Source organism: Phasianus colchicus, chromosome 27, assembly GCF_987193195.1.
Source record: "Phasianus colchicus chromosome 27, bPhaCol1.hap1.1, whole genome shotgun sequence".
Lineage (NCBI taxonomy): Eukaryota > Metazoa > Chordata > Aves > Galliformes > Phasianidae > Phasianus > Phasianus colchicus.
This window is the reverse complement of record NC_143462.1, coordinates 3,036,050-3,063,376: the sequence shown is the minus strand read 5'-3', so window position 1 is coordinate 3,063,376 and position 27,327 is coordinate 3,036,050. Positions and strand designations below refer to the sequence as shown.

Below are 27,327 nucleotides of genomic sequence, written 5' to 3'. Positions count from 1 at the left end.
ACGAGACAAAGCAGAGCTCAGGCAGAACCTGGGCCAAGGCCAGGAGGTTGTCTGGGTCCTGTGCAGCCGGAGGGCTTTAAAAGGAGAGAAAAAGGAAAAGGAGAGGACAAAGATTTCTGCAGGAGCCCAAAGTTGAGGGCTGGGGCTCCCCATCCCATGTGCTTGCAGCAGACAGTATCTCCCTTTGAGGATCCATCCGTGTTTCCCCCCCTCCCAGCCCAGCAGCACCTTCCCTGCAAGGCTTTGAGTTGCTCTGCTTATTATCATATTTAATTGCCCTCCCGCTCACCCCGGGAAATGAGCAGAAGATGGTGATAGCAGCACTTTCTGATGATGTAAACACGCGCTGCAAAGCTCCCTTTGCCAAACTGCTCCCAGGGAGAGCACTGATTTATAGCCCCCCCCCATTCCTCCCCCTGCTGCTGCTGTGAGCTTAATCCCAAGCTGCGGATCCGACATAAATCACTTGATTAAAAGCCCTATTTAATTTAGGAAAGGGGGCGGGGGGGGGGGGGGAACGCGGCTGATCGATTTCATTTACACGTGGAAAACAGCGACAAGCAGATGCTTTTAAAAGGGCCGACGAGACAAAGCTGAGACCCACAGCCTCCCTGCATCGACCAACACATGGATGTGAGCTGCTATGGGGTGTGGGGTCAGAGCTGAACCCAACCACTGTAGGGCCACCAGTCCAGGATTCAGCTCCTCGTAACTGGGGTACGAGTGGCAGGGAAAGCTTGATCCTTTATCCCCCCCCCCCATTTCCATCATTGGAGCCGGAGCCCAGCTGGAATCTTGAGCCTTTGGCGAGGACATCGGTGTGCAGCATCCAACACATCTGGAGGCACCCCCGCATCACAGCCACGTGCACCGACTGCCTTGGTAGCAAAAGAGGTGAAAGTTGAGGGTTTCTGCTTGTTGGATAACGGGGTGGTTTTTGGTTTTTTTTTTTTATAAGGACCCGACCCCAAACTTGGATACGGGATGAAGGGCATTTTTTTCCCCCCACCCCCAGCACATGGGATGGAGACGGCAAAACGCACCGCTTTTGGTTAAAGTCTTTAATAATTACAAGAATTCCAGATTCATTACAGAAGAGTTTACAACAAATAATATTTCTCCATACAAAGGCAAAATAAACTTTTCAAGTAATAGCGCCCTGACTCCGCGCTCCCAGCGCCAGGGACTGGAGGTGGGGAGGGGAGATTTAGGGGGATGGGATGGGGACACAGCAGACCCCATGGCCCCCTCCTCCCCATAGGGAGGGCTGGGTAAGGCACAGCCCAGGGGTGCAGAGCTCCGTGCCCAGCATTGGGGCTGAACCCGGCCCCACTGCAGCCCCCTGGGGGGGTTTGGGGGGGAGGGGGAGGGAGGGAAAGGCCATTGGCACCTTGGCCATGTGCTCCCGAAAGGCATCGACACGTTATTTATTATGGTTTTAATACAACCCCATATAAAACTGAAGCAGCAGCAGCAGCAATTCTTATCGAGGGATCTAAAACTGAAAGAGGGTCCGGGGTCATAATTTAAAAAAATAAAAACGGCAAATGTAGCAAAATATATGGATTATTATTATTATTTTTTTTTCTTTCTTTCTTTTTTCCTTTTTTTTTTTTTTCCTTTTTTCTTTTAATATATATATATAGCAACTGATATCTACCAGCCACTAGTACCTTCCTACCAAACTGGTATAGCTCTGGTAACAACCTTTTTAAAAAGACATGTAAATATATATTCATATTTATACATATTTTAGCTATGTACACGGGATTTCTGTTGTTAGCACGGGTGCTGCACATCCCCAAACGTCTGGGATTTGGGCAACACTGGGATGTGATGCTCAAGGAGTGCATCAGCCCCATAGGGACACTGCGGCACCGCCACGTGGAGATGTCCAAAAGCACAGAACTCGTGGGAAAGGTTTAAATGGATGATTAAAAAGAAATGAGGAGAGGGCAAACCGACAGGCAAACAGCAAAATGAAACCTTTGGGCAGAGTTCCCTGCAAAGGTGCCGGGTGGGCACGGATGCTTGCGGAGCCTCAGTGCCGCTTTAGGACCCCTTGGCTGTGAGGGGGGCAGCGTGGCAGGCAGGGCTCATCAGGCAGTGGGTCGTGGGAGAACACTGAGTCCTCCCCAGAAGAGCAGGTGGAGCTGCGTGTGGCTGGGAAGCCAGGTGAGTACTGATCCAAAGGCACCGACAGGTCCAGGTATTCCTGCAAGGGATGGGGTTCAGATTGGGGGCTCTCCGTGGGGCAGGGAGGGGTATGGAGGTTCTCCTACCTGGTTGGATGTCATGGCCACGATTCTGTCCAGGTCCTCCACCAGCTGTTTGAAAGTAGGGCGCTGGGAGGGCACGGCGTGCCAGCAGTCACGCATCATCATGTACCTGTATGGGGTGGGGGGAGCTGAGCGCATCTGTGGGTGCACAGCTCTGCCCCTGGCAATGTGCAGTGTGTGGGGCTCAGCCCCCTGAGGAAGGATGTGGGGCAGGGAGTGGGGCTCAGCCCCCTGAGGAAGGACGTGGGGCAGGGAGTGGGGCTCAGCCCCCTGAGGAAGGACGTGGGGCAGGGAGTGGGGCTCAGCCCCTTGAGGAAGGACGTGGGGCAGGGAGTGGGGCTCAGCTCCCAGAGGAAGGATGTGGGGCAGGGAGTGGGGCTCAGCTTCTTGAGGGAGGACGTGGGGCAGGGAGTGGGGCTCAGCCTCTTGAGGAAGGATGTGGGGCAGGGAATGGGGCTCAGCTTCTTGAGGAAGGACGTGGGGCAGGGAGTGGGGCTCAGCCTCTTGAGGAAGGATATGGGGCAGGGAGTGGGGCTCAGCTCCCAGAGGAAGGATGGGGGGCAAGGAATGGGGCTCAGCCTCTTGAGGAAGGACGTGGGGCAGGGAGTGGGGCTCAGCTCCCTGAGGAAGGACGTGGGGCAGGGAGTGGGGCTCAGCCCCTTGAGGAAGGACATGAGGCAGGGAGTGGGGCTCAGCCTCTTGAGGGAGGACTGGGGCAGGGAGTGGGGCTCAGCCCCCTGAGGAAGGACGTGGGGCAGGGAGTGGGGCTCAGCCCCCTGAGGAAGGACGTTGGGCAGGGAGTGGGGCTCAGCCCCCTGAGGAAGGACGTGGGGCAGGGAGTGGGGCTCAGCTTCTTGAGGAAGGATGTGGGGCAGGGAGTGGGGCTCAGCCTCTTGAGGAAGGATGTGGGGCAGGGAGTGGGGCTCAGCCTCTTGAGGAAGGATGTGGGGCAGGGAGTGGGGCTCAGCTCCCCAAGAAAGGATGGGGGGCAGGGAATGGGGCTCAGCCTCTTGAGGAAGGACATGGGGCAGGGAGTGGGGCTCAGCTCCCTGAGGAAGGACGTGGGGCAGGGAGTGGGGCTCAGCCTCTTGAGGAAGGACATGAGGCAGGGAGTGGGGCTCAGCCTCTTGAGGGAGGACTGGGGCAGGGAGTGGGGCTCAGCCCCCTGAGGAAGGACGTGGGGCAGGGAGTGGGGCTCAGCCTCTTGAGGAAGGACATGGGGCAGGGCATGGGGCTGCTCTGTGAGAGCATAACCCCGGGGTCATTCTGGGATTCACTCCTGCTGAACAACAGCAAAGGGAGATCTGGCAGATTTAGCTGATGTTTTGCAGGTAAGGGGATACTGCTAAAGTAATTCTGCGCATCCACCTTCCCCAGCCTGCACCCAGGACAGAGCACAAGCTCAGCACGGATGGCACCGCAGGCACGCTGCCCATGTGCCCACTGCCCCCCAGCACTCACAGCTCGTTGGTGCAGTTGCTGGGCTTGTCCATCCTATGGCCCTCCTTCAGCAGCTTGAAAAGCTCCTCCACAGGCACACCGGGGTAAGGCGAACCACCAAGAGTGAAGATCTCCCAAAGCAGCACGCCGAAGGACCAACTGCATGCAGACACGTGGGCACACCGTGAGCCACCACGAGCACCGGGTGCACACGTAGAGCTTTGCACAACTACACCAAGAGCTGCACCCTGCAGTGCCTGGCATACTCACACATCACTCTGATGAGTGTATATTCGGTCGAATAGAGCCTCCGGGGCCATCCACTTCACTGGCAAGCGGCCCTGTGATAAGAGAACCCTATCAGCTCAGTGTTGCCCATGGGGATGACCAAGGGCTGCTTGGCACAGTGGGCTCCAATCGCTCACATTTGTTGTTTTCTTGTAGTAATCAATGTGATGGATGTCACGGGCCAGCCCGAAGTCAGCGATTTTCATCACGTTGTCCTCGGTCACCAGCACGTTCCTGGCTGCCAGGTCCCTGTGGATGCACTGTGCAGAAAGCAGGGCTGTCAAACAGTGCCCGGAACCCCACAACCCCATCCCTACAAACCCACTGTGATGGTGCTCACACCTTTTTGGAGGCCAGGTACTCCATGCCACGCGCCACTTGATATGCACAGGACACCAGGTCCTTGAAGGAGAGCTGCTCCTCGGGGACACGAGTGGGGTTGTAGCAGTATTCCATGCCTGGTGGGCGCCGTGCCTGCAGGTACTCACGCAGGTTGCCTTTGCTGGCATACTCCACAATGACATAGAGGGGACCTGAGGGAGAATGGGGCTGAGCCATGCGCCTGGACCCCACAATCAGCCCTATGGGGGCACAGTGCTGGGAGCCCCCTCCTCGCTTGCTCACCATCCTGCGTGCAGGCCCCCAGCAGGTTGATGATGTTCTTGTGTTTGCCGATCATCTTCATCATCTCCATCTCGGAGATGAGGTCGGACAGGTCCTTCTCTGTGGCATCGGCTGTGGCAGCAAAGGCAGCAGTCAGAGAGGCTGGCCTGGATCCCCCCACACCACGCACACGTGGGTACCACACATAGACCCACTCCCTCTTACACTTGAGCATCTTCACGGCCACTTTGGTGACACGGTTTGGCTTGTCCTTGTCCAGCCCGATGGCCTCGGCCAGCACCACCTGCCCAAAGCAGCCTTCTCCCAGTGGCTTGCCCAGGATCAGCCTGGTGGGAGGACAAACATAATGCTGTGCTCGAACAGCAGGATGGCCGCCACGCTCAGTGCCATCATCTTGCCCCATCCACATCTCATCCCCATTCCCATCCCGTCCCATAACATCCCATCCCATCTCATCCCACCCCACTTCAGACCATCCCATCCCATCCCACCCCACTTCAGACCATCCCATCCCATCCCCATTCCCATCCCCATCCTGTCCTGTCCCATCCCATCTCATCCCATCTCACCCCACCTCAGACCATCCCATCCCATCTCATCCCATCCCATCTCACCCCACTTCAAACCATCCCCATCCCATCTCACCCCACCTCAACTCAACCCATCCCATTCCATCCCAACCCCATCCTATCCTATTCCCATCCCCATTCCATCTCACCCCAACTCAATCCATCCCATCCCATCTCACCCCACCTCAACTCAACCCATCCCATTCCATCCCAACCCCATCCCATTCTATTCCCATCCCCATCCCCATCCCATCTCACCCCATCCCATCCCATCTCACCCCACCTCAACTCAACCCATCCCATTCCATCCCAACCCCATCCTATCCTATTCCCATCCCCATCCCATCTCACCCCAACTCAATCCATCCCATCCCATCCCATCTCATCCTACCTCAACTCACCTCAACCCATCCCATCTCATCCCAACCCCATCCCATCCTATTCCCATCCCCATTCCATCTCACCCCAACTCAATCCATCCCATCCCATCTCACCCCACCTCAACTCAACCCATCCCATCCTATTCCCATCCCCATCCCATCTCACCCCAACTCAATCCATCCCATCCCATCCCATCTCACCCCACCTCAACTCAACCCATCCCATTCCATCCCAACCCCATCCCATCCTATTCCCATCCCCATTCCATCTCACCCCAACTCAATCCATCCCATCCCATCCCATCTCACCCCACCTCAACTCAACCCATCCCATTCCATCCCAACCCCATCCCATTCTATTCCCATCCCCATCCCCATCCCCATCCCATCTCACCCCATCCCCATCCCATCCCATCTCACCCCACCTCAACTCAACCCATCCCATTCCATCCCAACCTCATCCCATCCTATTCCCATCCCCATCCCATCCCATCTCACCCCAACTCAATCCATCCCATCCCATCTCACCCCACCTCAACTTAACCCATCCCATTCCATCCCAACCCCATCCCATCCCATTCCCATCCCCAACCCCATCCCATCTCACCCCACCTCAACCCATCCCATCCCATCTCATCTCATCCTACCTCAACTCAACTCAACCCATCCCATTCCATCCCAACCCCATCCTATCCTATTCCCATCCCCATTCCATCTCACCCCAACTCAATCCATCCCATCCCATCCCATCTCACCCCACCTCAACTCAACCCATCCCATTCCATCCCAACCCCATCCCATTCTATTCCCATCCCCATCCCATCCCCATCCCATCTCACCCCATCCCCATCCCATCCCATCTCACCCCACCTCAACTCAACCCATCCCATTCCATCCCAACCTCATCCCATCCTATTCCCATCCCCATCCCATCCCATCTCACCCCAACTCAATCCATCCCATCCCATCTCACCCCACCTCAACTTAACCCATCCCATTCCATCCCAACCCCATCCCAACCCATTCCCATCCCCAACCCCATCCCATCTCACCCCACCTCAACCCATCCCATCCCATCTCATCTCATCCTACCTCAACTCAACTCAACCCATCCCATTCCATCCCAACCTCATCCCATCCTATTCCCATCCCCATCCCCATCCCATCTCACCCCACCTCAACCCATCCCATCCCCATCCCCACCCCACCCCATCCTCACCTGTCCCGTGGCAGTTCCCAGCGCGGGTCCTCGGGCAGCTCATACTCAGAGACACCAGCCAGCATGGGGGTTCCACTGGAGGAGAGCCGTGAGGGCCTCACCAACATCACACCCGAGTTCATGGAGGAGCTGGAGTCAGCTGACACCTGCAGCAGGGCTGTGGGTTACCTTCACGCAGCGCTGGGGCCACGGCCGCCCTCTCCCAGTGGGGAGACAACGACCGGGACCCCCCCCAATACTCCTGAACACTGCAGGTTCCCTGCTGCTCCCCATTGGACCACGACTGTATCATTTACAATTGATTTCCTGCTTGCTGGAACCACAAAACGCACAGCCTGGGGGTCCTCGGTGTTCAGCACGCACTCTTCATCTCAATATTAAATTGCCATAAATCCTCCTGGTTACTCTCGTTGCCATAAGGCACGCAGCATGGCGAGGGGGCAGCCACGGTGCACCATCCATCATCCCAACCCAGGGTAAGGGCAATTCTTTGGGGAGGGGGCAGTAGGAGCCAAGAAACCCCCTCTCTACTTTCTGTTACCTGTCTGCGCAGTGGGATGCTCTTGGCCAGCTTGTGCACGGCCAGCTGGCTGTTGAAATCTGTCTTCTTGGTGGTGCTCTTCATCTTATAGATGATGACTGTCACCACCATGCAGGAGATGAGGAACGCGCCGGTGCAGTAAATGATGATCTCCAGGTAGAGGGGGGAAGTCATCATGGCTGGTGAATCCTCAATAGCTGGGTTGGCACAGAAAAGGCATCAGTGGGAGCAAAGGGTGAGGCTGGGCAGAGCCTGGCTCCTCTCAGCAGAGGTGAGGGTTGGTGTGGGATGCTCCCACATGCAGCAGGGAGTGGTCAGGCTGCTGGGATGCTGCACTGCACCCATGGGGTGGGCACTGCACCCACACCCTTGGGATAAGCATCCTACCCATATCCTTGGGGATGCACGCTGCACCTGCAGGTGCCTGGGGCAGGAAGGGGTCAACTGCAGGGTGTGAAGCAGGGGTCCGTGCTCATCCCCACTCTGTGGGATGGCACCATGCATAGGGAGCACGTGGGGATTCTCCCTTGCACCATCACGTGGGGCTGAGCTCTGCCCACGCTGAGCTGCACACACATTGGGATCTGTGGTTACAATGGGCTGGAAGGCACTGCTGGGTGCTGGAAGGTGGAGCTGAGCAGCCAGAAGCGCTTGCAGCAGCAGCAGCAGCAGTGATGTACTGCAGGATGGAGGCTGGGAAAGGAGATCCCATCCCTGCACACCACAACACAGCCCCACTTTGTAACCATGGCGGTGGCAGTGCTATCAATGGCACAGCCACAAACCTGGGAGCTGCCATCACCCCCCAGCAGCCCAAACCTCACCCCTCCCTTCCCCCCAAGAGAAAAGAGCCTCGGAGAGAGGCAGAAGAACCAAAACCTTGTGTTCCCAGCAGCACACCCAAGCAGCGGCTGATAACAGGGCAAAGCTTTTGGCAGAAGAGCGGCGCCCACGCAGCGCCCCAAAAACTTTCCCTGGCTGCTGTATCAGGCGTGGATCCGCACAGCATCGATGGCCCAGCAGCCCATCGACGCACACAGCAAAGCGACAGCCCCAGCAACGCATCCGACACAACGTGGAAACAAGGGAGGAGAAGGGACAGGAAGAAGAGTATATACCTTCGAGAACTGTCAACCATGCAGAGTGATGGGAGATCCCAATAGAATTACCCGCCAAACATGTATACTCCCCAGCATCCTCAAATGAGACATTCCTTAAGTGAAGGACTTCCATCTCTTTGTCTGTCGTGTTAACGCCAGCCGTCTAGAGGGGGAGAGTGGAAGCAAAAAACGGAGAAGCAAACGACATGAGATCTTCTGGGGGAGAGGCAGAGAAAGAGGGAGCAGCCTCATTTTGGCAGAGCCCCGGGAGCAGACAAAAGACCATGGAGACCCCTGGCAGAGACCCTCCGGATGACCCTTCATCCGTTCGGACCTAAAGAGACGTCGCTAAAAACCCTTCACCAATGGTTCTGCCCATCGGAGCATGCTGGCAATGGGCCACATGGAAAAATAGAGCTCGGGGAGGACCAGCTGGGCATCAATGGCTTGGGAGCACGAGGACGGAGACACGGGGACAGCACAGAGCAGGGAGCACACAAGGGAGGACACAGCACGCAGCCCAGTTGGCCCCGCCGGGTTATTTTTCCATGGCTTTTTTTGCACCAGAAATACAGCAGAAATGAGAGAGCCCAGAGTTGTGTTTTCCACCGCTGGGGACTGGAGGTCCCAAAGCGTCCCACTGGGCGTCCTTCCGATTACCTTTTGCCAGAGGTCTGGTGACAGTGAGCCACGCAGACTGGTTGGCCTCGCCAATATAATTGGAAACCTTACAAACATACTCCCCGCTCTCCGCCTCTGTCACATTATACAGGGTCAGCACCTCCGCATCAGAGCTATTAATTCCCGAGTGCTGGAACAGACCAACAACAGAGGAGTCACATCGATGGGGTCAGAAACCGCAGCGCCCGGAGCGATGGTGTCAGCACAGGGCTGGGGGCCATGGGGGGTTGTGGCAAGCCAGGAGGCAAGGGACCATAAACCTGTTGCAGTGCATGAGGGGTGTGGGTAGGGACAGCCGTGCACCTTGGGGTGGGGATGGCCATATGCCCTACGGCTGGGGGTGGCCGTGTGCCCTACGGCTGGGGATGGACATGTGCCCTATGGTTGGGGGTGGCCATGTGCCCTATGGCTGGGGGTGGTCATGTGCCCTATAGTTGGGGGTGGCCACGTGCCCTATGGCTGGGGGTGGCCACGTGCCCTATGGCTGGGGGTGGCCACGTGCCCTATGGCTGGGGGTGGCCATGTGCCTTATGGTTAGGGGTGGCCATGTGCTCTACGGTTGGGGTGGCCATGTGCCTTATGGTTGGGAATGGCCATATGCCCTACAGCTGGGGGTGGCCATGTGCCCTATGGCTGGGGGTGGCCATGTGCCCTGTAGTTGGGGTGGCCATGTGCCCTTTGGCAGGGGGTGGCCATGTGCCTTATGGTTGGGGGTGGCCATGTGCTCTACGGTTGGGGTGGCCATGTGCCTTATGGTTGGGGGTGGCCATGTGCTCTACGGTTGGGGTGGCCATGTGCCTTATGGTTGGGAATGGCCATATGCCCTACAGCTGGGGGTGGCCATGTGCCCTACGTCTGAGGGTGGCCATGTGCCCTGTGGTTAGGGGTGGCCATGTGCCCTATGGTTGGGGGTGGCCATGTGCCCTATGGCTGGGGGTGGCCATGTGCCCTATGGCTGGGGGTGGCCATGTGCCCTATGGCTGGGGATGGCTGTGTGCCCTGTGGTTGGGGGTGGCCATATGCCCTATGGCTGGGGGTGGCCATGTGCCCTATGACTGGGAGTGGCCATGCGCCCTGGGCCTGGGGATACAGCTGAGGATGGCCACGTGTCCTGAAACCTTGGCATGAATGTGGGCATGTACACACCCCAAGCTTTGCAGAGGGGCTGAGGGCTCTGCTCGTGCCTGGATTGAGCCACCCACCCTGTGCTTTCCCCCAGCACCCACCCAGCTCATGGCATACACCTTCAGGGATCCAAAGGATGGATTGGCAGCATGGTTGCCTGCTGCCCCCAGCCCACCTCTCACCCAACTCCTCCAGGACAGCCCAGAGCAGAGCAGGCAGGGCTGGTGGGGCTCCAGATGCCTCGATGCCACCTACTTGTCCCCAGCTGTGCCCAGTGAGGGCAGTGACCCCCGTAGGGACCCAGGCTGGGGCAGCCTGCTGTGTGTGCAGCGTTACCTTCAGGATCTGCACGTAGGGCAAGTTATCGGGGCCGATCTTGCTGCCGTTCACCTCGATGTGTTTCAGCCACTGGATGTGGGGCTGCGGGTCGCTGTAAACCTTACAGACAAACTCCACGTTGCTGCCCAGGGCCACCGTTTTGTTGGCAGGGAGCCCTGCCTGCAGGATGGGCCGGTGCGGGGAGCGCTCTGCGGGGATGGAAGGATGGAGACCTCAGCCTGGGCACCCCACATCCACAGGAGTCTCATCCCACAGCCCCACAGAGTGGGTGACGGGTGACATCCCAACAGAGCAGGGGACAGGTGACATCCCAGCACAGGGACATCGCTATCTATTCAGGGGTCAGAGGTCAAACAAACCTAACGAGGGCCCCAGCCGCTGCCACTGTGGTGAGTCAGCATTAACAAACCCCTTTGTTCACCTCACTGACTGTTCCCTTCAGTTTGCTCAGTGTAATCAAATTAAATCACATTCTTAATGGTTCATTTACTGGCATTTAGAGCAGCTCCACATGTGGAACTGCTCAGACCAGCCTTCCCAGCTGGGAATTATGGCTAATAAGGCGATTAGAAAAAGTTTCTGTCTGGTCTATGAAATTATTTCCACCACAATTAAAAAGCCCCAGAAGGGTTCGAGGTGAAGCTCGCGGGGCACAGCACTGCTGTGCAGGAGGCAGAGCAGCCCCAGCGCCATCCTCACCCACAACATCCAGCTGATAGGTGTGGTTGATGCTCCCATATTTGTTCTCCACGATGCACGTGTAGTTGCCCTTATCTGATGGCACCACCGAGTCCATGATGATGCTCCAGGTGGCATAGCGGACCTGGGGGCAGGAGGAGGATGGGGGTGATGGGTGAGATGTGTGCACGTCAGAGCAGCTCAGCCCTTTGGCACAGCATAAATCTGCTCGTGGTCACCTTTCCCCTCTCCTACAGAGGGATCATAATTGCTCCCAGCTGTCAGAGCCAAATGCTGAGCACCATGGGCTGGGTGCAGGGACACAGCCCTGGGTGGCACAAAGGGAACAGCACCCACATCCACGTGCTGATGGCACGCTGGCAATTCTCACAGCCCTGCACTTCCATCCCATTTTCTACCAGGGCTTTGCACACAGATGGGGAGAACCAGCACCTTTGTGCCCTGGGGGACACATTGAGCCCTGCACTCCAAATGCCCCAGGCTGTGCCAAGGCTCTGCAAGAAGAGCAGCACTCCTTCATCCTCCTTCTCCCACAGTGCAGTGCTGGATGCAGGAGATGTGCAGTGCTCCTGGGAGCTGCTGTTGCCCCAACCCTCCTGGCTCAGCTCTGGGATTAATGCAGCCAGGCTGGGCTCATCCTCCCCCCTCCCCCAAAGGTTGAGGCTGCTGCAAACATGACCAAGAAACAGGTCACTGCCGTGGGTCTATTTTGCAACAGGAATGTCAGGGGGCCCATCTGCCCTTCCAGAGGCACGCAGCTGCACCGATGGGCAGCTCAGGGCCTCCGAAGCCCATTCATTTCCCCTCCTCCCTGAGTGACTCCCAAGCCCAGACTGCCTGGACAGGACCCACTGTGTACCTTGTACCCCCCGATGCGGTGGTCAGGCTTGAACTCCTTGCCATTTTTCAGCCAGCGCAGCGTGGGGTTGGGCGTCCCACCTGAGGGGCATTTGAATTTCACTGTTTTGGCAGCAGGGACGGCGTGCAGCTTCTTCTCCATCTTCTCAGGATAGGTCCAGTAAGGAGCTACAGCCTCTGCGGGGCACAGAGCAACAGGATCAGCCATAGAGAGCACTGATGTTTGCTCATGGTTAACCCAGGGCAGGACTGGGGTGAGGTGCACATCTCCCTGGCACATCCCCACGCCCCAACCAGGACTGCAGCAGGACTCTGCCTCTCCTCTCCTGCCTCTCAGCCCCTGGGTGCCTTACACATGCATGTCTGGCTTCCCTTCACCCCCACCCATGTGCAAACCCATCCCACACGTACGGTTCGGCTTGGTGTTATCCGCCTCCTTCTCCTCCGAGGAGGAATCATCTTCATCATCATCATCCTCTGCAGAAGGGAGTGCGTCTGCAAGAGAAGAGACCCCCAGCTAAGCACTGTGCACCTGTGTTCCTGCATGGCTGGAATCAGTGGTACTACAGTCACTGCGTGTGCTGTCCCAGGGAGCAGCTTGCCCACTCAGGAAGGCAGTGCCCATATTGTGCTGCCAGGCACCCAGGGGCATCCATCCATCCATCCAGGTCCTGTAGACTGAGACAGCCCTGACCCTCAGCCAGCACCTCCCGACTGTCAGCACTCATTCCTCACCACTGTGCTTTGGAACCACCAAAGAAAACCTCAGCTGCAATTCATCCTGGTGCTCAGTGCCATGCAGACTCACATGTCCCCATGCATGCACTGCCACCGTGGAAGAACACTCATGGACACACAGGGTGCAGAGGGTGCTGGGCACCAGCTGTACAGCCCTGAGCAGAAAATCCAGCAGTGCTGACCCTGCTGCAGTACTCTGTGATGATCTGGACACACAGGGTGCTGGGCACCAGCTGTGCAGCTCTGAGCAAAAAGCCCAGCAGTGCTGACCCTGCTGCAGTGCTCTGTGATGATCTGGACACACAGGGTGCAGAGGGTGCTGGGCACCAGCTGTGCAGCCCTGAGCAGAAAACCCAGCAGTGCTGACCCTGCTGCAGTGCTCTGTGATGATCTGGACACACAGGGTGCAGAGGGTGCTGGGCACCAGCTGTGCAGCTCTGAGCAAAAAGCCCAGCAGTGTTGACCCTACTGCAGTGCTCTGTGCTGATGTGGACACACAGGGTGCTGGGTACCACCTGTGCAGCTCTGAGCAGAAAACCCAGCAGTGCTGACTCTGCTGCAGTACTCTGTGATGATGTGGACACACAGGGTGCTGGGCACCACCTGTGCAGCTCTGAGCAGAAAACCCAGCAGTGCTGACCCTGCTGCAGTGCTCTGTGCTGATCTGGACACACAGGGTGCAGTGGGTGCTGGGCACCAGCTGTGCAGCCCTGAGCAGAAAACCCAGCAATGCTGACCCTGCTGCAGTGCTCTGTATGATCTGGACACACAGGGTGCTGGGTGCCACCTGTGCAGCTCTAAGCAGAAAACCCAGCAGTGCTGACCCTGATGCAGTGCTCTGTGCTGATCTGGACACCAGGGTTCAGAGTGTGCTGGGCACCACCTGTGCAGCTCCGAGCAGAAAACCCAGCAGTGCTGACCCTGATGCAGTGCTCTGTGCTGATCTGGACACACAGGGTGCTGGGCACCACCTGTGCAGCTCTGAGCAAAAAGCCCAGCAGTGCTGACCCTGCTGCAGTGCTCTGTGATGATCTGGACACACAGGGTGCAGTGGGTGCTGGGCACCAGCTGTGCAGCCCTGAGCAGAAAACCCAGCAATGCTGACCCTGCTGCAGTGCTCTGTATGATCTGGACACACAGGGTGCTGGGTGCCACCTGTGCAGCTCTAAGCAGAAAACCCAGCAGTGCTGACCCTGCTGTAGTGCTCTGTGCTGATGTGGACACCAGGGTGCAGAGGGTGCTGGGCACCAGCTGTGCAGCTCTGAGCAAAAAGCCCAGCAGTGCTGACCCTGATGCAGTGCTCTATGCTGATCTGGACACACAGGGTGCTGGGCACTAGCTGTGCAGCTCTGAGCAGAAAATCCAGCAGTGCTGACCCTGCTGCAGTGCTCTGTGCTGATCTGGACACCAGGGTTCAGAGTGTGCTGGGCACCACCTGTGCAGCTCTGAGCATAAAGCCCAGCAGTGCTGATGCTGCTGCAGTGCTCTGTGATGATCTGGACACACAGGGTGCTGGGTGCCACCTGTGCAGCTCTAAGCAGAAAACCCAGCAGCGCTGACCATGCTGCAGTGCTCTGTACTGATCTGGACACCAGGGTGCAGATGGTGCTGGGCACCACCTGTGCTCTGAGCAGAAAACCCAGCAGTGCTGACTCTGCTGCAGTGCTCTGTGATGATGTGGACACACAGGGTGCTGGGCACCACCTGTGCAGCTCTGAGCAAAAAGCCCAGCAGTGCTGACCCTGCTGTAGTGCTCTGTGCTGATGTGGACACCAGGGTGCAGAGGGTGCTGGGCACCACCTGTGCAGCTCTGAGCAGAAAACCCAGCAGTGCTGACCCTGCTGCAGTGCTCTGTGCTGATCTGGACACCAGGGTTCAGAGTGTGCTGGGCACCACCTGTGCAGCTCCGAGCAGAAAACCCAGCAGTGCTGATGCTGCTGCAGTGCTCTGTGCTGATCTGGACACACAGGGTGCTGGGTGCCAACTGTGCAGCTCTGAGCAGAAAACCCAGCACTGCTGACCCTGCTAGTGCTCTGTGATGATCTGGACACACAGGGTGCTGGGCACCACCTGTGCAGCTCTGAGCAAAAAGCCCAGCAGTGCTGACCCTGCTGCAGTGCTCTGTACTGATCTGGACACACAGGGTGCTGGGCACCAGCTGTGCAGCCCTGAGCAAAAAGCCCAGCAGTGCTGACCCTGATGCAGTGCTCTGTGATGATCTGGACACACAGGGTGCAGAGGGTGCTGGGCACCAGCTGTGCAGCCCTGAGCAGAAAACCCAGCAGTGCTGACCATGCTGCAATGCTGTTTGCTGATGTGGACACACAGGGTGCTGGGCACCAGCTGTGCAGCTCTGAGCAGAAAACCCAGCAGTGCTGACCCTGCTGCAGTGCTCTGTGATGATGTGGATACACAGGGTGCTGGGCACCACCTGTGCAGCCCTGAGCAGAAAACCCAGCAGTGCTGACCCCACTGCTCTGTGCCGATGTGTCCCCAAACTGAGCCACAGTGCACAACCAACCCATGTCTCCGGGCACCACATTGCACAAATTTGGTGGCACATCCCATGCGTGCCAACGTGGGCTGTGCAAGACTGCACCCCACTGAACCAACCTGTGCCTTGCCAGCCAGCATGCAAGGCGTGCACACAGGCACGCTGCTCCTCGCTGCTGCCCCTGCACCGCTACGAACCTGAGACGTTGACGGAGAAGTAGGTGGTCTCACTCCCCGAGGGGCTGTTGGTCATGCAGGCATAAAGCCCCGAGTCCTCGGGCACCGCATCCCGCACCTCTACCTCCTCGCCGGTGATCCGTGTGCGGTTGTTCTCAGGCAGCTGCACTCCATCACGCACCCAGTTGATGCTCTGCACGTCGTCTCGCAGCCGGCAGCGCAGCTGGAGGAGATCACCAGGGTGTGCAGAGTGGGATTCCACCTCGATGTTCGCTTTGGGCAGAGCTGGAGGAGTTTGGGAGAGAGGGAGAGAAAGGGAAAAAAGAAAAGAAATAGAGACAACGGGACACCGGGCTGCTGAGGGTTGGGTTAATGAGGCGACATGCGCTGTGGGGACGTGGCTGAGGTATGGGGGTGGACCCCGAGTACAGCCACGCTGAAAGCAACCGAAGCAGCAGTGAGGCATTGCCCCAGGGCACAGCTATGGAGCCCAGAGCTACGCAAGCACCCTCGGTCTCCTGCCAAGCGCTGCAGAAGGGGTTTTGAGATGGGGAGGAATTTGCAACCTGAGGCACGTCAGGCAGAGATGGCAGCAGGGCGGGATGAGGAGCACCAAACCCTGCACGGCTCCATCCCAGGGTCTCCCTGCCCAGCAGCAGACAGCCAGCAAAGCAGGCCGGGACCCCTCGCCCTGGTCAGCACCAGGGAGTTACAGGGCTATGCTGGGACAGCAGGCAGAGAGCAGGGCTCAGCGACAGTGCTGGAAGCTCAGGTAGGCAGGCTGGGGCTGTCGGATGTTCCCTGCCCATAGTCATCCTGCGACGTCCTTCCAGCAGCACAATGATCCAATCCATCCCAGTGCTGTTCTCTCTTGGCGTTGCACAAACCGTTGTTTTCCCCTCATTCCGTGGTGCTGCACGACGATCCTGCACTGGGTGCAAACGTCCAGGTTCCCTGCAATCTCTCCCAGTGCTCACACTCAGCCTGGTGCAATGCCTGCCCTCCTTCCTGTGCCAGCTCTGCTCTCACACCTTTGCTGCTATCTTCATAGGCTGTGTTCCCACGACGACTCCTGCTCCTTGCTGGGCAGTGTGGTGAAGGCTCAGAGCTTCCTCTGCTCACTCCATCTCAGCATGGTGACTTCCCACGTGGAAACCCCAGAGCAAATCCTCAGGGGCAGCCCATCTGCAGGGCCTTTCCAGTTGCAAGCTGGTGCTTCCCAGGGACTTCACAGCACCCAGTGAAGGCATTCTGGCCCCAACCACAAGCACACCCCATCAGCTGTGCTCAGGGCAATGAGGAACTGGTGTGCAGCTCCAGAGCCTCAGCCCTCCCAACTCCTCACTCCTCCTGCAGCCCTCACACACCTGAGCATCTTCAGAGGAACACCATCCACCAACAGCTCAGGAGTTTCTCTGAACACCTCCATGAGAACAGCCTCGATGGCAGGAGGGCCAGAAGCAGGGCTGCGGGTCCCACTGCCAGCTTTACAGAGCCCTGCAGGTCGGGGGGAAGAGCTCTGCTTTTGCAATCCCAATTTCCCCCACGTTTTTCTCCAGCTGCCACACAGGACAGAGCTCCGTGCAGCTCTCATTTGTGTTTCAAAAGATTCGTCACAGGCTCATACAATGCCACAGCCACCTCCCACCAACTCACAGCCCCACAGCATCCTCCTGCCCCTGCGTGAAAACCACGGAGAGAACCCAAAACCAGAGGGTTGTGGTACCCTCCACTCTCAGCTGGGGCTCAGCACTGCTCGTGCCTATGAAAAAAGCTCTTTGGAGTGTGCACAGCTTTGGGCTCACGGCGACGCTCTGTGTGCCATTCAAAGGCCACATCCTCCCCTCCTCCTCTTCCTCCTCCTCCCCCTCTATCCCGACCCAGCTCTTAGCATGAGCAATGTGATGGACAGCACAGCACGGGGAGGCAGAGGGCAGGGCGGGATGCTGCCCTTTGGTAACCCAAAGCGCATCTCTGGCACTCGGGGATAAGGCGGAAAACGCGGCATGGTGGGAACGGCCCGAAAACGAATTCACAGCTTAATGAGCATGTCCAGGTTACCCCCTCCACCCCCCCAACGGGTGAAAGCAGGGACAATGAGGTTCCCAGCAGCTCTGGCAGCCGGACAGAAGCAGCCCACGGGACGGCCAGGCTGGCACTGCCATGCAGCAGCCCTGGGAAACGCAGCCTCTGCAAAACCGTAGCGCACACAGGGTGGGAGCAGCTCAGTCCACTTTCAGTATCCCCTCAAATCGTTGTGCTCCATCAGCCCGGAGTGCCTCCTTTATTTATTTTGCTCTTCTGTAACCTAACCCACGCCGGCAGGTGCAGCCCCTCACTGCAGTTCTGAGCACGGTGCTCACACGCCTGGAGCAAGCAGGAGCTCAATGGGCCGGAGAAACTCTTGGCTCTCCTCCTCTGCACCAGGGTGGTGGGGGAGCATCGCAGGGAGCCAAATGTCTGCAGTTCCAGCCCCAAACATAGAGGGCATGGGGATGCCCAGAGGCTCTGTGCCCGCTGCTGTGTGCACAGGGGGGGTTGGTGCTGAGCTTGCTGAGGTCTGGGAGACGCACGATGCAGGTGGGCTCCCCAAATACAATGGGCTCAGGAGAACAAATGCAGCCCCTCTGCAGCCCCAGATGCTGAGTGCTGCACCCTCAAGCACCCAGCCTGCAGGCAGCGCTGCAGGAAATTTGGGGCCGGGAGCATCGAGTGGGGATGGAGACGTTCAGCTCACAGAGATTCCGTTTCCTTTTGCTGCGAGCTTTAAGGTGAACCCAGCAGCGCTTTTATTGCTCAGTTCCAGCTTTGCAACCAAAGCACCAAGCAGATGGAGGATGCCACTGCTTCCTGTACCTGCTGCTGGTCTGGCCCACAAGGGATGGCGAATAACAGCAGCACAGCTTCACCTTTCCCCCTCCGCATTCAGCCGCGTTCTCCGCACTCCCTCCTCTCCCCCCCCCAAAAGGACTTTGCATGCAAATGGCCCCAAGCCAGAGCTGCCCATCAGAATGGAGCAGTTCTGCATTCAGCACTGACAAAACGGCGCGGAGCTGTGTGTGCCCGAGCGCAATAAAGCGGCCAACAAAGCAGCACAGCAACAACCCGGGCTGAATGGCCGCGAGCAGCGGGTCCGGCCGCCGGTTGCCCTGGAAACCCCACCAGGGCTCACTGAAGGTATTTCCTGAAGAAAAAGCACACACATGCCCCACAGCTCTGCTAATCCCAACAGGAAGCGCTTACCGGGACGTGGGGATTGGTTTCTTTCTTATTTAAAAAGTGCCTCTCCCCGCTGTCCCCCCTGCAGCTGCCCATGGGAGTGCTGGGGAGGCGGCCAAGTGCCCCCTCTGCAACCCTGCTGCATCCCACTGCAACCCTGCTGCACCCCACTGCAACCCTGTTGCATCCCACTGCAACCCTGCTGCACCCCACTGCAACCCATTGCGACCCTGCTGCACCCCACTGCAATCCTGTTGCATCCCACTGCACCCCACTGCACCCCACTGCAACCCTGCTGCACCCCACTGCAATCCTGTTGCACCCCACTGCAACCCTGCTGAATCCCACTGCATTCCTGTTGCACCCCACTGCAACCCTGCTGCACCCCACTGCACCCAACTGCAATTCACTGCAACCCTGCTATCCCAGTGAATCCCACTGCAACCTGGCTGCATCCCAGTGCACCCCATTGCAACCCTGCTGCATCCCACTGCAATCCACTGCAACCCTGTTGCACCCCAGTGCAATTCTGTTGCATCCCATTACAACCCTGCTGCATCCCACTGCAATCCACTGCAACCCTGTTGCATCCCACTGCAACCCTGCTGCACCCCCCCTGCACCCCACTGCAACCCTGTTGCATCCCACTGCAATCCTGTTGCACCCCACTGCAATCAACTGCAACCCTGCTGCACCCCAGTGCAATTCTGTTGCATCCCACTGCATCCCACCACAATCCACAGCAACCTTGTCATTCCACTGCATCCCTCTGCAACCCTGTTGCATTTCTACCGTGCACCCGCTGCATCCTCACTGCAACCACTGCAACCCCACTGCAACCACGCTGCAGCTGCACTGCTTCCCCACTGCCCTGCACCCCGAGGAAGGGTGATGCCAAGCACAGAATACAACGTTTTCTAGTGGGCTTTGCCCATCTCCTGCAATCCCAGCCAGAACTCTCCAGCAGGAGCAGGGAATTGATGCACTGCCCCAGGCTTTGCTCCCTGGAGCAGCACGTGAAATGAAGCAGCATTTAATTACCCAGCATGTCTGTCGTTTGCAAAGCTGTCAGGATAACCACTCGCCCATCCCCTGGGACACCCAGCCATGCTCAGAGCTCAGTGCAGAGCAGCAATGTGGGACAGCAGAGCCTTGCACACTTGCAAGGGGCACCAGGAGTGCTGCAATCCATGCACATCTGTTGCTCTCTGCAATAAAGCAATGCTTTATTGCCCTGCAGCAGGAGGATGCCCCGAGGATCTGCTCCTCTCCCAACATAGGGTGCAAAATGGGTTTGCAGGTGGGGGGGCTGTGCAGGCAGCCCCACAGAACTGCCCCACAGTTGCAGCACAGCCTTGCTGCCTTTCCCAAAGCCTCATATTTCTTTTTTTTTTTTTTTTTTTTTCCTCCTCAATTAAGGGTTGGAGTGACAGCATGTGAGTGGAAAGGCGGGAGGTGGTGAACAATGCCTGCAGACGGGCTGGGAGGGGAAGGGAGCAGCGTGGTGCCCCCACAGCACACAGCCATGCCTGGCAGCATCAGGATGGGGATCTGCACCAGGAGATGGGGTGGGGCTCAGAGCTGCAGCCCCTCGGCCGCTCCGTGCCCCCCACATTCCCCACACACAGCAATGGGGCAGAGGCAGAGCAGTGGGAACAGCGGGGAGGACAATAGAGGACAGGGAGGGAGGAAAAAATCCCCTCCACAATTTTCTGCAGGTTTCTGTTTAACCTGAAGACAAAGAGCGGCTTTGTGAGGGAGGGAGACAGAGGCTGCTGATGGAAATTTCTTGGCTTTTCCCCTTAACTCGTTTTTTTTTTTGGTTTTTAACCACCTCCAAATTTAGGTAACTATAAAACGCAGCGAGCGCCCATTAATATTTTATTTGCAGCAGATTTTTCAATAAGTTCCTGACAAAAGCTGAGCTCCTGAGCCCTCCTCTGCATTGAGGTGGGGCTGCCCTGCATGGGGAGGGGGAAGAGATTCCACGCTCCTCACTGCCAGCAGTCAACTGAAACACCACCAACAGCACAACAAAGTCTGGTGCTGCATCTCCTAAGGAGGGGACAGACAGCAGGGCAGCCACCCCCGGGTGATGCTGATGGGGGGGGATGTGGAACACTGGGACACAACACGTGGCCTTAGGATGTGATGCACAGCACTGGGACTGATGCACAGCTCTGGGTTTGATGCACCATTGCCTCCCACACAGCCTGGACCTGACTCTCCATCCCACCCCGTGCAGAGGCACATATGGTGTCGGGGACGCGTTGTTCCCAGCAATCACAGCCAAAGGGCTGGGCTCTGTGCAGCCAGGCTCTGTGCAGCCAGGCTCCTGCTGTGGCACTAATTGGGCCGTCCTGGTGAGAGCAATGCTGGGAGGCATTGCCAGAGGTTACAGCCAGCCTGGCAGGCACCCAGCTCCATCTTCTCCTTGTCCCCTCCACCACCACCGCTGCCTCTCCAACCCCTCCAGGGTTCCCTAAGGAACCCCAAAACACCACCGTCACCCCACGCTGCCTTTGCTCTGTGTACCTGCATGGCTTTCGTGGGGCATGGACTGTGGGGCTCACCAGCACGTGGGGCTTTCAGTGGGAGGAAAAGGGAAGGAGTGAGCCTTAAAAAGCAACGCCGTACTGCTCGGACCAGACATTCTCAGGTAATTAGAACCAAAAGGCAGCAGCTAGGCAGCAGTCCCTGGCTGCTCTGGTTATTCTCCGCCTCACCAAGGGAAGGGGCCACGTTTTGAAATGCTGCAGCACTTTGTGCAGCTGTCCTGGGGGCCTGGTGACCCCGGAGGCCCATGCATGGCAACTTTGCATGTCCCCAGCCTGGAGCACAGCAGTGCCACAGCCTGCCTGCAGAGAACACATCCCAGGCTGTCCCTGCAATGCCTTAGGGGTGACTGGTGTCCTTCTCCACAGTCTCCCTCCTGCCTTAAGACCCCCATAGGCAATGCTGGAGGTGTGCCCCATGCAATGTGTTCATTGCAGACAATACAGCCAGGTTGCACCACGACTCATCTCAAACCCCTCGCCGGGCCCCAAAGCTCTCCCTTCTGCAAGGCGAGAGGTCCCAGCTATCTTATCAACACGGAGAAAAGCAAAGAAGGAGATCTGTTGGCCTTACCTTGATCTGGAAGCGTGGGGGCAGGTCTGGCAGCTGACAGCGTGGCTGTGACCAGCACAGCCCAAAGGATGAGGCACCTCCAGGTAAACATCCCACTGTTGCAGCTACTGCTCGGCGACTGCACTCAACCACCCCTCCATGGGGCCCCGTCGGCCGCTGTGAGCTGCAGAGAGGGGAAAGAGAGTCAGGGCAGAGTTCAGGGCATCTCCCCACGTCCCTCTGCTGTATGGGAATCCCCTGCATCCCACAGCCCCTTTGCTGTATGGGGACCCCCCTCCCCGCCTGGTGACGGTGAGGGTTGAGCTCTGAGCCATCCCCCCCCAAAAAAGCTGATGTGTTTGGGAGCAGAAGTGCTGGCAAAGCGAAAGCGAGCACAGCAAAACGTTGGGAGAAATCCTCAAATGCTGTTTTAAGAGAAGGGAGGTTTCTGCTCTCCTCTTTTTCCTCCTCCTTGGCACTGGAAACAGCAATTCTCATAACAAATCAAAATGTTTGCAAGGAGCTTCGATCGTCACGGCTTGGCAGGAACAGCTTTTGGGTTCCTTGAACTTTCTTTGCTCAAATGCAAAATGGAAAAGGTTCCAGATTGAGGTTCTTTGGGATGGGAGAGGTGCTGCTGCTCAGCTCCGGAACCCCTTTGTTTTCATATCTTCCTCTACACACATCCCAGGCAGCTCCAGACTGAGAGCAGCACAGACCCTGGGGGCAAAGCAGCAGGTGTTCACCTGGTTAACCCAGGCTGGGGGCTCCTGGAGACATTTTGGGGTATCAGGGTGAGCCCACAGGAGATGCCAGAGCCCCTTTGCTGTGGGAACAGTGCTGCGACCCCACAGCCTTTGGTGCACAAGCAGCAGAGCCACCAGCAGAGCTGGAACAGGAGGAGGACATTCCTTAACCCTCCATTTCTCTCTGCCTTCCATCCTTTCCAGCACTGAGAAATGCTGTACTGCTCTCTGCTCCAACGCAGCCAAACCCGACTCGAGCAGTCAGACTCCAAAGCCTTTGGGCTGCAATCCAAGTGCTGCACTCCTCCCTCTGTGACATCCGCAGCTCCACAACAGCCTCCAGCCGATGTCCCGACACCAGTGGTCACTAATGGTCCCCCTGGGCTCCCGCAGGGCTCTGTGCCCCATCTTGCACAACACTGGGATGGATGGCTGTTCCGAGACCATGGGACAGCACAGAGGTGGGGATGCAGCCATGTGAGCTCACCTGGTGCTGCTCTGACATCACCCCAAAGCCCCGTTCGGAGCGCACCATGTGAACAAGTGCTTCTTTGCCATATGGGATCTGGCTCAAATGCACATTACTACAAGGTGAGTAACCACTGCAGTGAGTAATGGGCCACCACTCATCCCCCCCACGTGCTCCTGGAGCCCTGGATGCCATCGTTCTCCTGCTTCCCAATGAACCTTTTCCCATCACGGAGCATCCTCTGTCCCAAAGGACCACATTTAACCCCCCAGGGCAGCTTTTGCTTCTTCCCTCGCCAGCTGTGCAGCATTTGGTACCCAAACTATTCACACAAGGGCAGGGACACCCAGCAAACACCAGCATCATCTCCGCCGGTGTAAACACCGATGGAGTGTGAGCAATTTATCAGGGGTTGGAAGGAGGAGGTGGTAATGTTTCGTGGAAAAAAAAAGCCATTGGCATTTCTGGAAATTATTTTCTGTCTCTCTGTGGTTTTGTTTATCTGCAGCACCCCCCGGAACATGCCCTAATGTGGAGTGACTGCAGCCCCCCCCAGCTCGGTGCACACAGCAGCTCCCAGCAGTGAGTCAGGGCACAGAGTGGGGCTCAGCTGCAGTGGGACGGGCTCTGACTCAAGGGCCGACAGCAGAGAGTTTCCATTGCAGCAGTGATGGTGATGCACACGGGGCAGAGCAGCCCAGGAACCCTGCAATCTGTGCACAAAAAGCACAGCTCTGCTCCGTGCGGAGATATGGATTCCCATAGGAATCCACTTGCACCAAAGGGCTGCAGCCTCAGCGTGGGTTTCCAGCTCCTTCCATGCATGCACTGTCCCTGCACGCTGCAATTTGCTGGCTGGGGTGGATTCAAGTGCCTAAAAATGGAAGCAGAAAGCGAGGAACCAGAACGAAGGGCCCCTTAGAGACCTGCAATTACAACGGCCACGACACCCACGGGGCTATTTAGGAGCTGAAGGAACACCCCTGTGCCCACCTGTGTGCACTCCCACCCGAGCACAGCCTTTGCCCACGTGCCCACGTGTCCAACCTGCCTGCCCTGCTGTCCTCAGCATGACCCCAGACCTTCACCCCAAGCCGTGAGTCAGGGCTGAGCCAGTGGCATGCACAGCCTGGCCCCTGTGCTGAGCAGAGCACAGTGGGGAAGCCCCTTCCCAGCACATGGTTCATCCCTGGGAACACATCCAAGATGAGGAGAGAGGAGCAGGCCCACAGCACTAGGGCACCCCGGGTGGAAGTGGGGCTCAGGGGATCACTGGGACATTTCTAAGGGCTCTACATGCCCCAGTGTGAACACGGGGATGCTGAGGTGATGCCTCTCCCCATGGGCAGGAGGTGGTGACCACAAATGGGAGACTCTGACAGACACTGATGTAAGGAAGGAGGATGAATTTGGCTGCAAGGGTGCTTGCAGCAGAAGGACACAGCAAAGGCAAAGCTCCTGGTGGCACATGGAACCTCCTCCTTGCCCTGCACTCCTTGACCCAGCCGCATGCTCAACCAAGTATTTGCTGAAATAAAAAGCAAACACGACTGCAAATGTAACTATAGGGAAAATCGGTAATGCTTAAAGCAGACGCATGCTTGGAAAAATAAATATCCAACTGTGAGGGCTGCATTCAGCATTAACCCTTTGCAGCCACGTGTTGCAGCCTGCTACACACCAACAGCTCCAGCACTGAGTTGCAGTGCACTGCGGGCATGCAGTGCTGTGAGTGGGGGTCTGGTGGGGCACAAGGAGGCTCAGTAAAATCAGATCAGGTTTAAAAGCATTCCCAAAGCAGGGATCCCCTCCCGAGGGCTTGATTTTCAGATACACTGAGCACCCACAGGTCCCCTAAAGGCTGCTCCAAGCTGGTTGGGCTGAATGCTCCGGCACAGGGCTGCCCCAGAACGGACACCAGGTCGCAGCCCCCACTCCCTGGAAGAGGCAGAGTAGTTCTCCAGCTGGGAGGGAGAGGGATGGGGTTTGCTGCACTCAGCTCCTCCCAGGAAAGCTACTGCGGGCGGAAGGACACGCACTCCTCCAGCAGACTTATCCCCTGCTGCTCACATTTGCCTTCATCCCCAAAAGCAGAAGGTCCCAACGAGGGGAAAGGCAAACTGCTGGGACGAGCATCTGTGCTCCAGGCCCGGCTGAGCGATGGGGTTTGGAGATCCTCAGCTCTCAGTTCAGTTTATTTGTTTTCAGGCAAATAAATAATCAGAGAGATCCCGTTTGCACCTGAAAGCAGCTTGGGTTCCTTCCCAGCGGGCGCATTGCACACAGAGCGCAGCACCGCTCCCGCCGGGGCAGGGACGATCCTCATTTGTTTTAATCCTCTCTGAGCAACACAAGGAGAAGGCAACGGTGCATGCCAAGCACGGCGGAGATTAAGGGAGGAAGTGCTCCTGTGCGGGGAAAATGGCTGCTGGTCGGAGACAGAGGTGAGGGGCTCCGTCCTGCAGCATCCCCGGTGTGGGCACGTCCCCGAGAACCCCGAGATCTCATGAGAGCAAATCACGGCCGAACACAAAGCCCGATCTCCCTCCGCCCGGGACTCGAACAGCCTCCAAACCCTCAGTTTTGTTAACGCAAGCATTCGGGAGAAGCGCACTTTGGAGGTTTGGCCGTTGAGCCGTGACGCGCGGAGCACCGCCGAGTTATCCAACAATCCACACGGCGTTCGGCCGTAATCTGAACGCGTTGCAAATGGACGCGCAGCGCCGCTCGCTCCCCGCGGCAGCCGCCGGCCCTCGTCCAGGAACCGAACCGCGACCGCAGAACCACGCGGAGCCCCGCGCCCACCGGTCCCGCACACATCGACCCCGCGAACATCGCGAACGCTGCGGCGTAGGGCGGCCGCCACGCTGCGCACACGCAGGAGCCGTTCCCCGACTCTGGCAAAGATTTCGGTAGAAGAACGCTCCGATCCCCCTCACCTCCCACGCCAACACGCACAAAGATCTCAGCCCGGGTCATTTCCATCGCCTCCGCCGCCGATTTTTACCGAAAGGCCCCAACATCTCAAGTTCCTAACGTAACAAATCCAGCTCCTTCTCCATCTTCTTTTGGAAGCCGCCAGGCTCCCGCCCAGCAACTTTTGGTGGCCGCGGGCCGGGCAGCAGCACCGAGCCGCCACCGGATCCCCAGCGCTGTGGGTCCCGGAGCTCGGCACCGAACCGAGCAGCGCGCACCGAGCCGAGAACCGGGCACCGAGCCACCGCGCCTCCGAAGTGCCGCCGGGCGGCTGCCCGGGGTGCCCCGGGGTTCAGAACCGGACCCCCGCCGCAAGCACACCGAACCGCCCCGGTGTCCCTCCGAACCCCCGGTACCGCAGCCCAACGCCCGCGGTGCCCGCAAGCCGCAGCCCCGCGCTGCCCGCAATGGGGCCCCGTCGGGCCGCCCCCCCGGCGGATGGGGATGGCCGCGATCCCGGCGCGATCCCCCAACGCGCGGAGCACAAAGCCCGACCCCGCTCCTTCTCCCCGTACTCACCGGAGTCCCGCGGGGCGGCGGCGGAGGCGCGGTGCCCGCCGCTCCCGGGAACAATGGAGGGGAGCCCCGGCCGGGGCGAGCGCGCAGCCCCGCCGCCGCCGCGTTCACTGCGGCCGCCCCATGGCGGATCCCGGCCCCGAGGTGGCGGCGGGAGGCGCTCCGGGGAGGCGCGGTCCGCCCCGACGGCCGCCGCTCAGCGCTGCCCGCACCGCCGCGTCCCCGCCGCGCGCTGCCGCCGCCGGACTGAGCCGCTCCCGCAGCGCCCCGCCGCCTCCCGCCGGCTCCTCCCCCGCCTTCTTCCCAGCCCTCCTCCTCCTCCTCAGCGGCCTGATGGGGCTTGTAGTCGCCGTCGGGCCGCCCCCTCGGAGCCCCCGTGCTGCCCTGCCGGCAGCCGCTCCGGGACGGACTCTCGGGTGTGGGGTGAGGCGGAGGGGTTTGAAGGCGGCTGTGGTCCCCAAAAACTCCGCTCGGGGAGCGGGGTGCTCGAGGGACTCTCGCTGCGTTGCTCTCAGCCATGCCTCGCCCCACTGTGTGCCCCACAGTGCAGGGCTCCCTTCCCCGGCGCACAGGGAGCAGGTGTGGGGCAGCCCCATACCCCAGATCTTTTGCAGAGCAATAGCACCCTACCCCTGTCCCTACCCTTAACTTACATCATGGGGCAGTTTTGCGTGGAGTTTCCAGACCCAGCTCCTTCCTGGGAGCCACCACCGTTGCTGTGTGCTGTTGGGTAACCTCTCCCT

The 27,327-nt window shown here is 58.4% G+C and overlaps 1 protein-coding gene across 6 annotated transcripts; it reads right to left on the bottom strand.

The window, feature by feature from the left end:
* Nucleotides 1-1,046: 1,046 nt before the first annotated feature.
* FGFR1 (fibroblast growth factor receptor 1) lies at nucleotides 1,047-26,746 on the bottom strand. 6 transcript variants are annotated; one of them, XM_031602187.2, is made up of 18 exons: nucleotides 26,588-26,746; nucleotides 21,899-22,061; nucleotides 15,572-15,835; nucleotides 12,554-12,637; nucleotides 12,144-12,319; nucleotides 11,285-11,408; nucleotides 10,583-10,773; nucleotides 8,459-8,603; nucleotides 7,335-7,537; nucleotides 6,800-6,945; nucleotides 4,836-4,957; nucleotides 4,632-4,742; nucleotides 4,350-4,540; nucleotides 4,145-4,267; nucleotides 3,990-4,060; nucleotides 3,741-3,878; nucleotides 2,283-2,388; nucleotides 1,047-2,215 (listed from the first exon to the last, which is right to left on the bottom strand). In XM_031602187.2, exons 2-18 carry the CDS (start codon nucleotides 21,987-21,989, stop codon nucleotides 2,042-2,044), a joined length of 2,460 nt encoding a protein of 819 aa, XP_031458047.1. In that variant the 5' UTR covers nucleotides 21,990-22,061; nucleotides 26,588-26,746; the 3' UTR covers nucleotides 1,047-2,041. The 6 variants fall into 6 exon arrangements, with proteins under 6 accessions (XP_031458047.1, XP_031458049.1, XP_031458050.1 ...); XM_031602189.2 differs by having other exon boundaries at nucleotides 7,341-7,537; XM_031602190.2 differs by lacking the exon at nucleotides 15,572-15,835 and having other exon boundaries at nucleotides 26,588-26,745.
* Nucleotides 26,747-27,327: the final 581 nt, after the last annotated feature.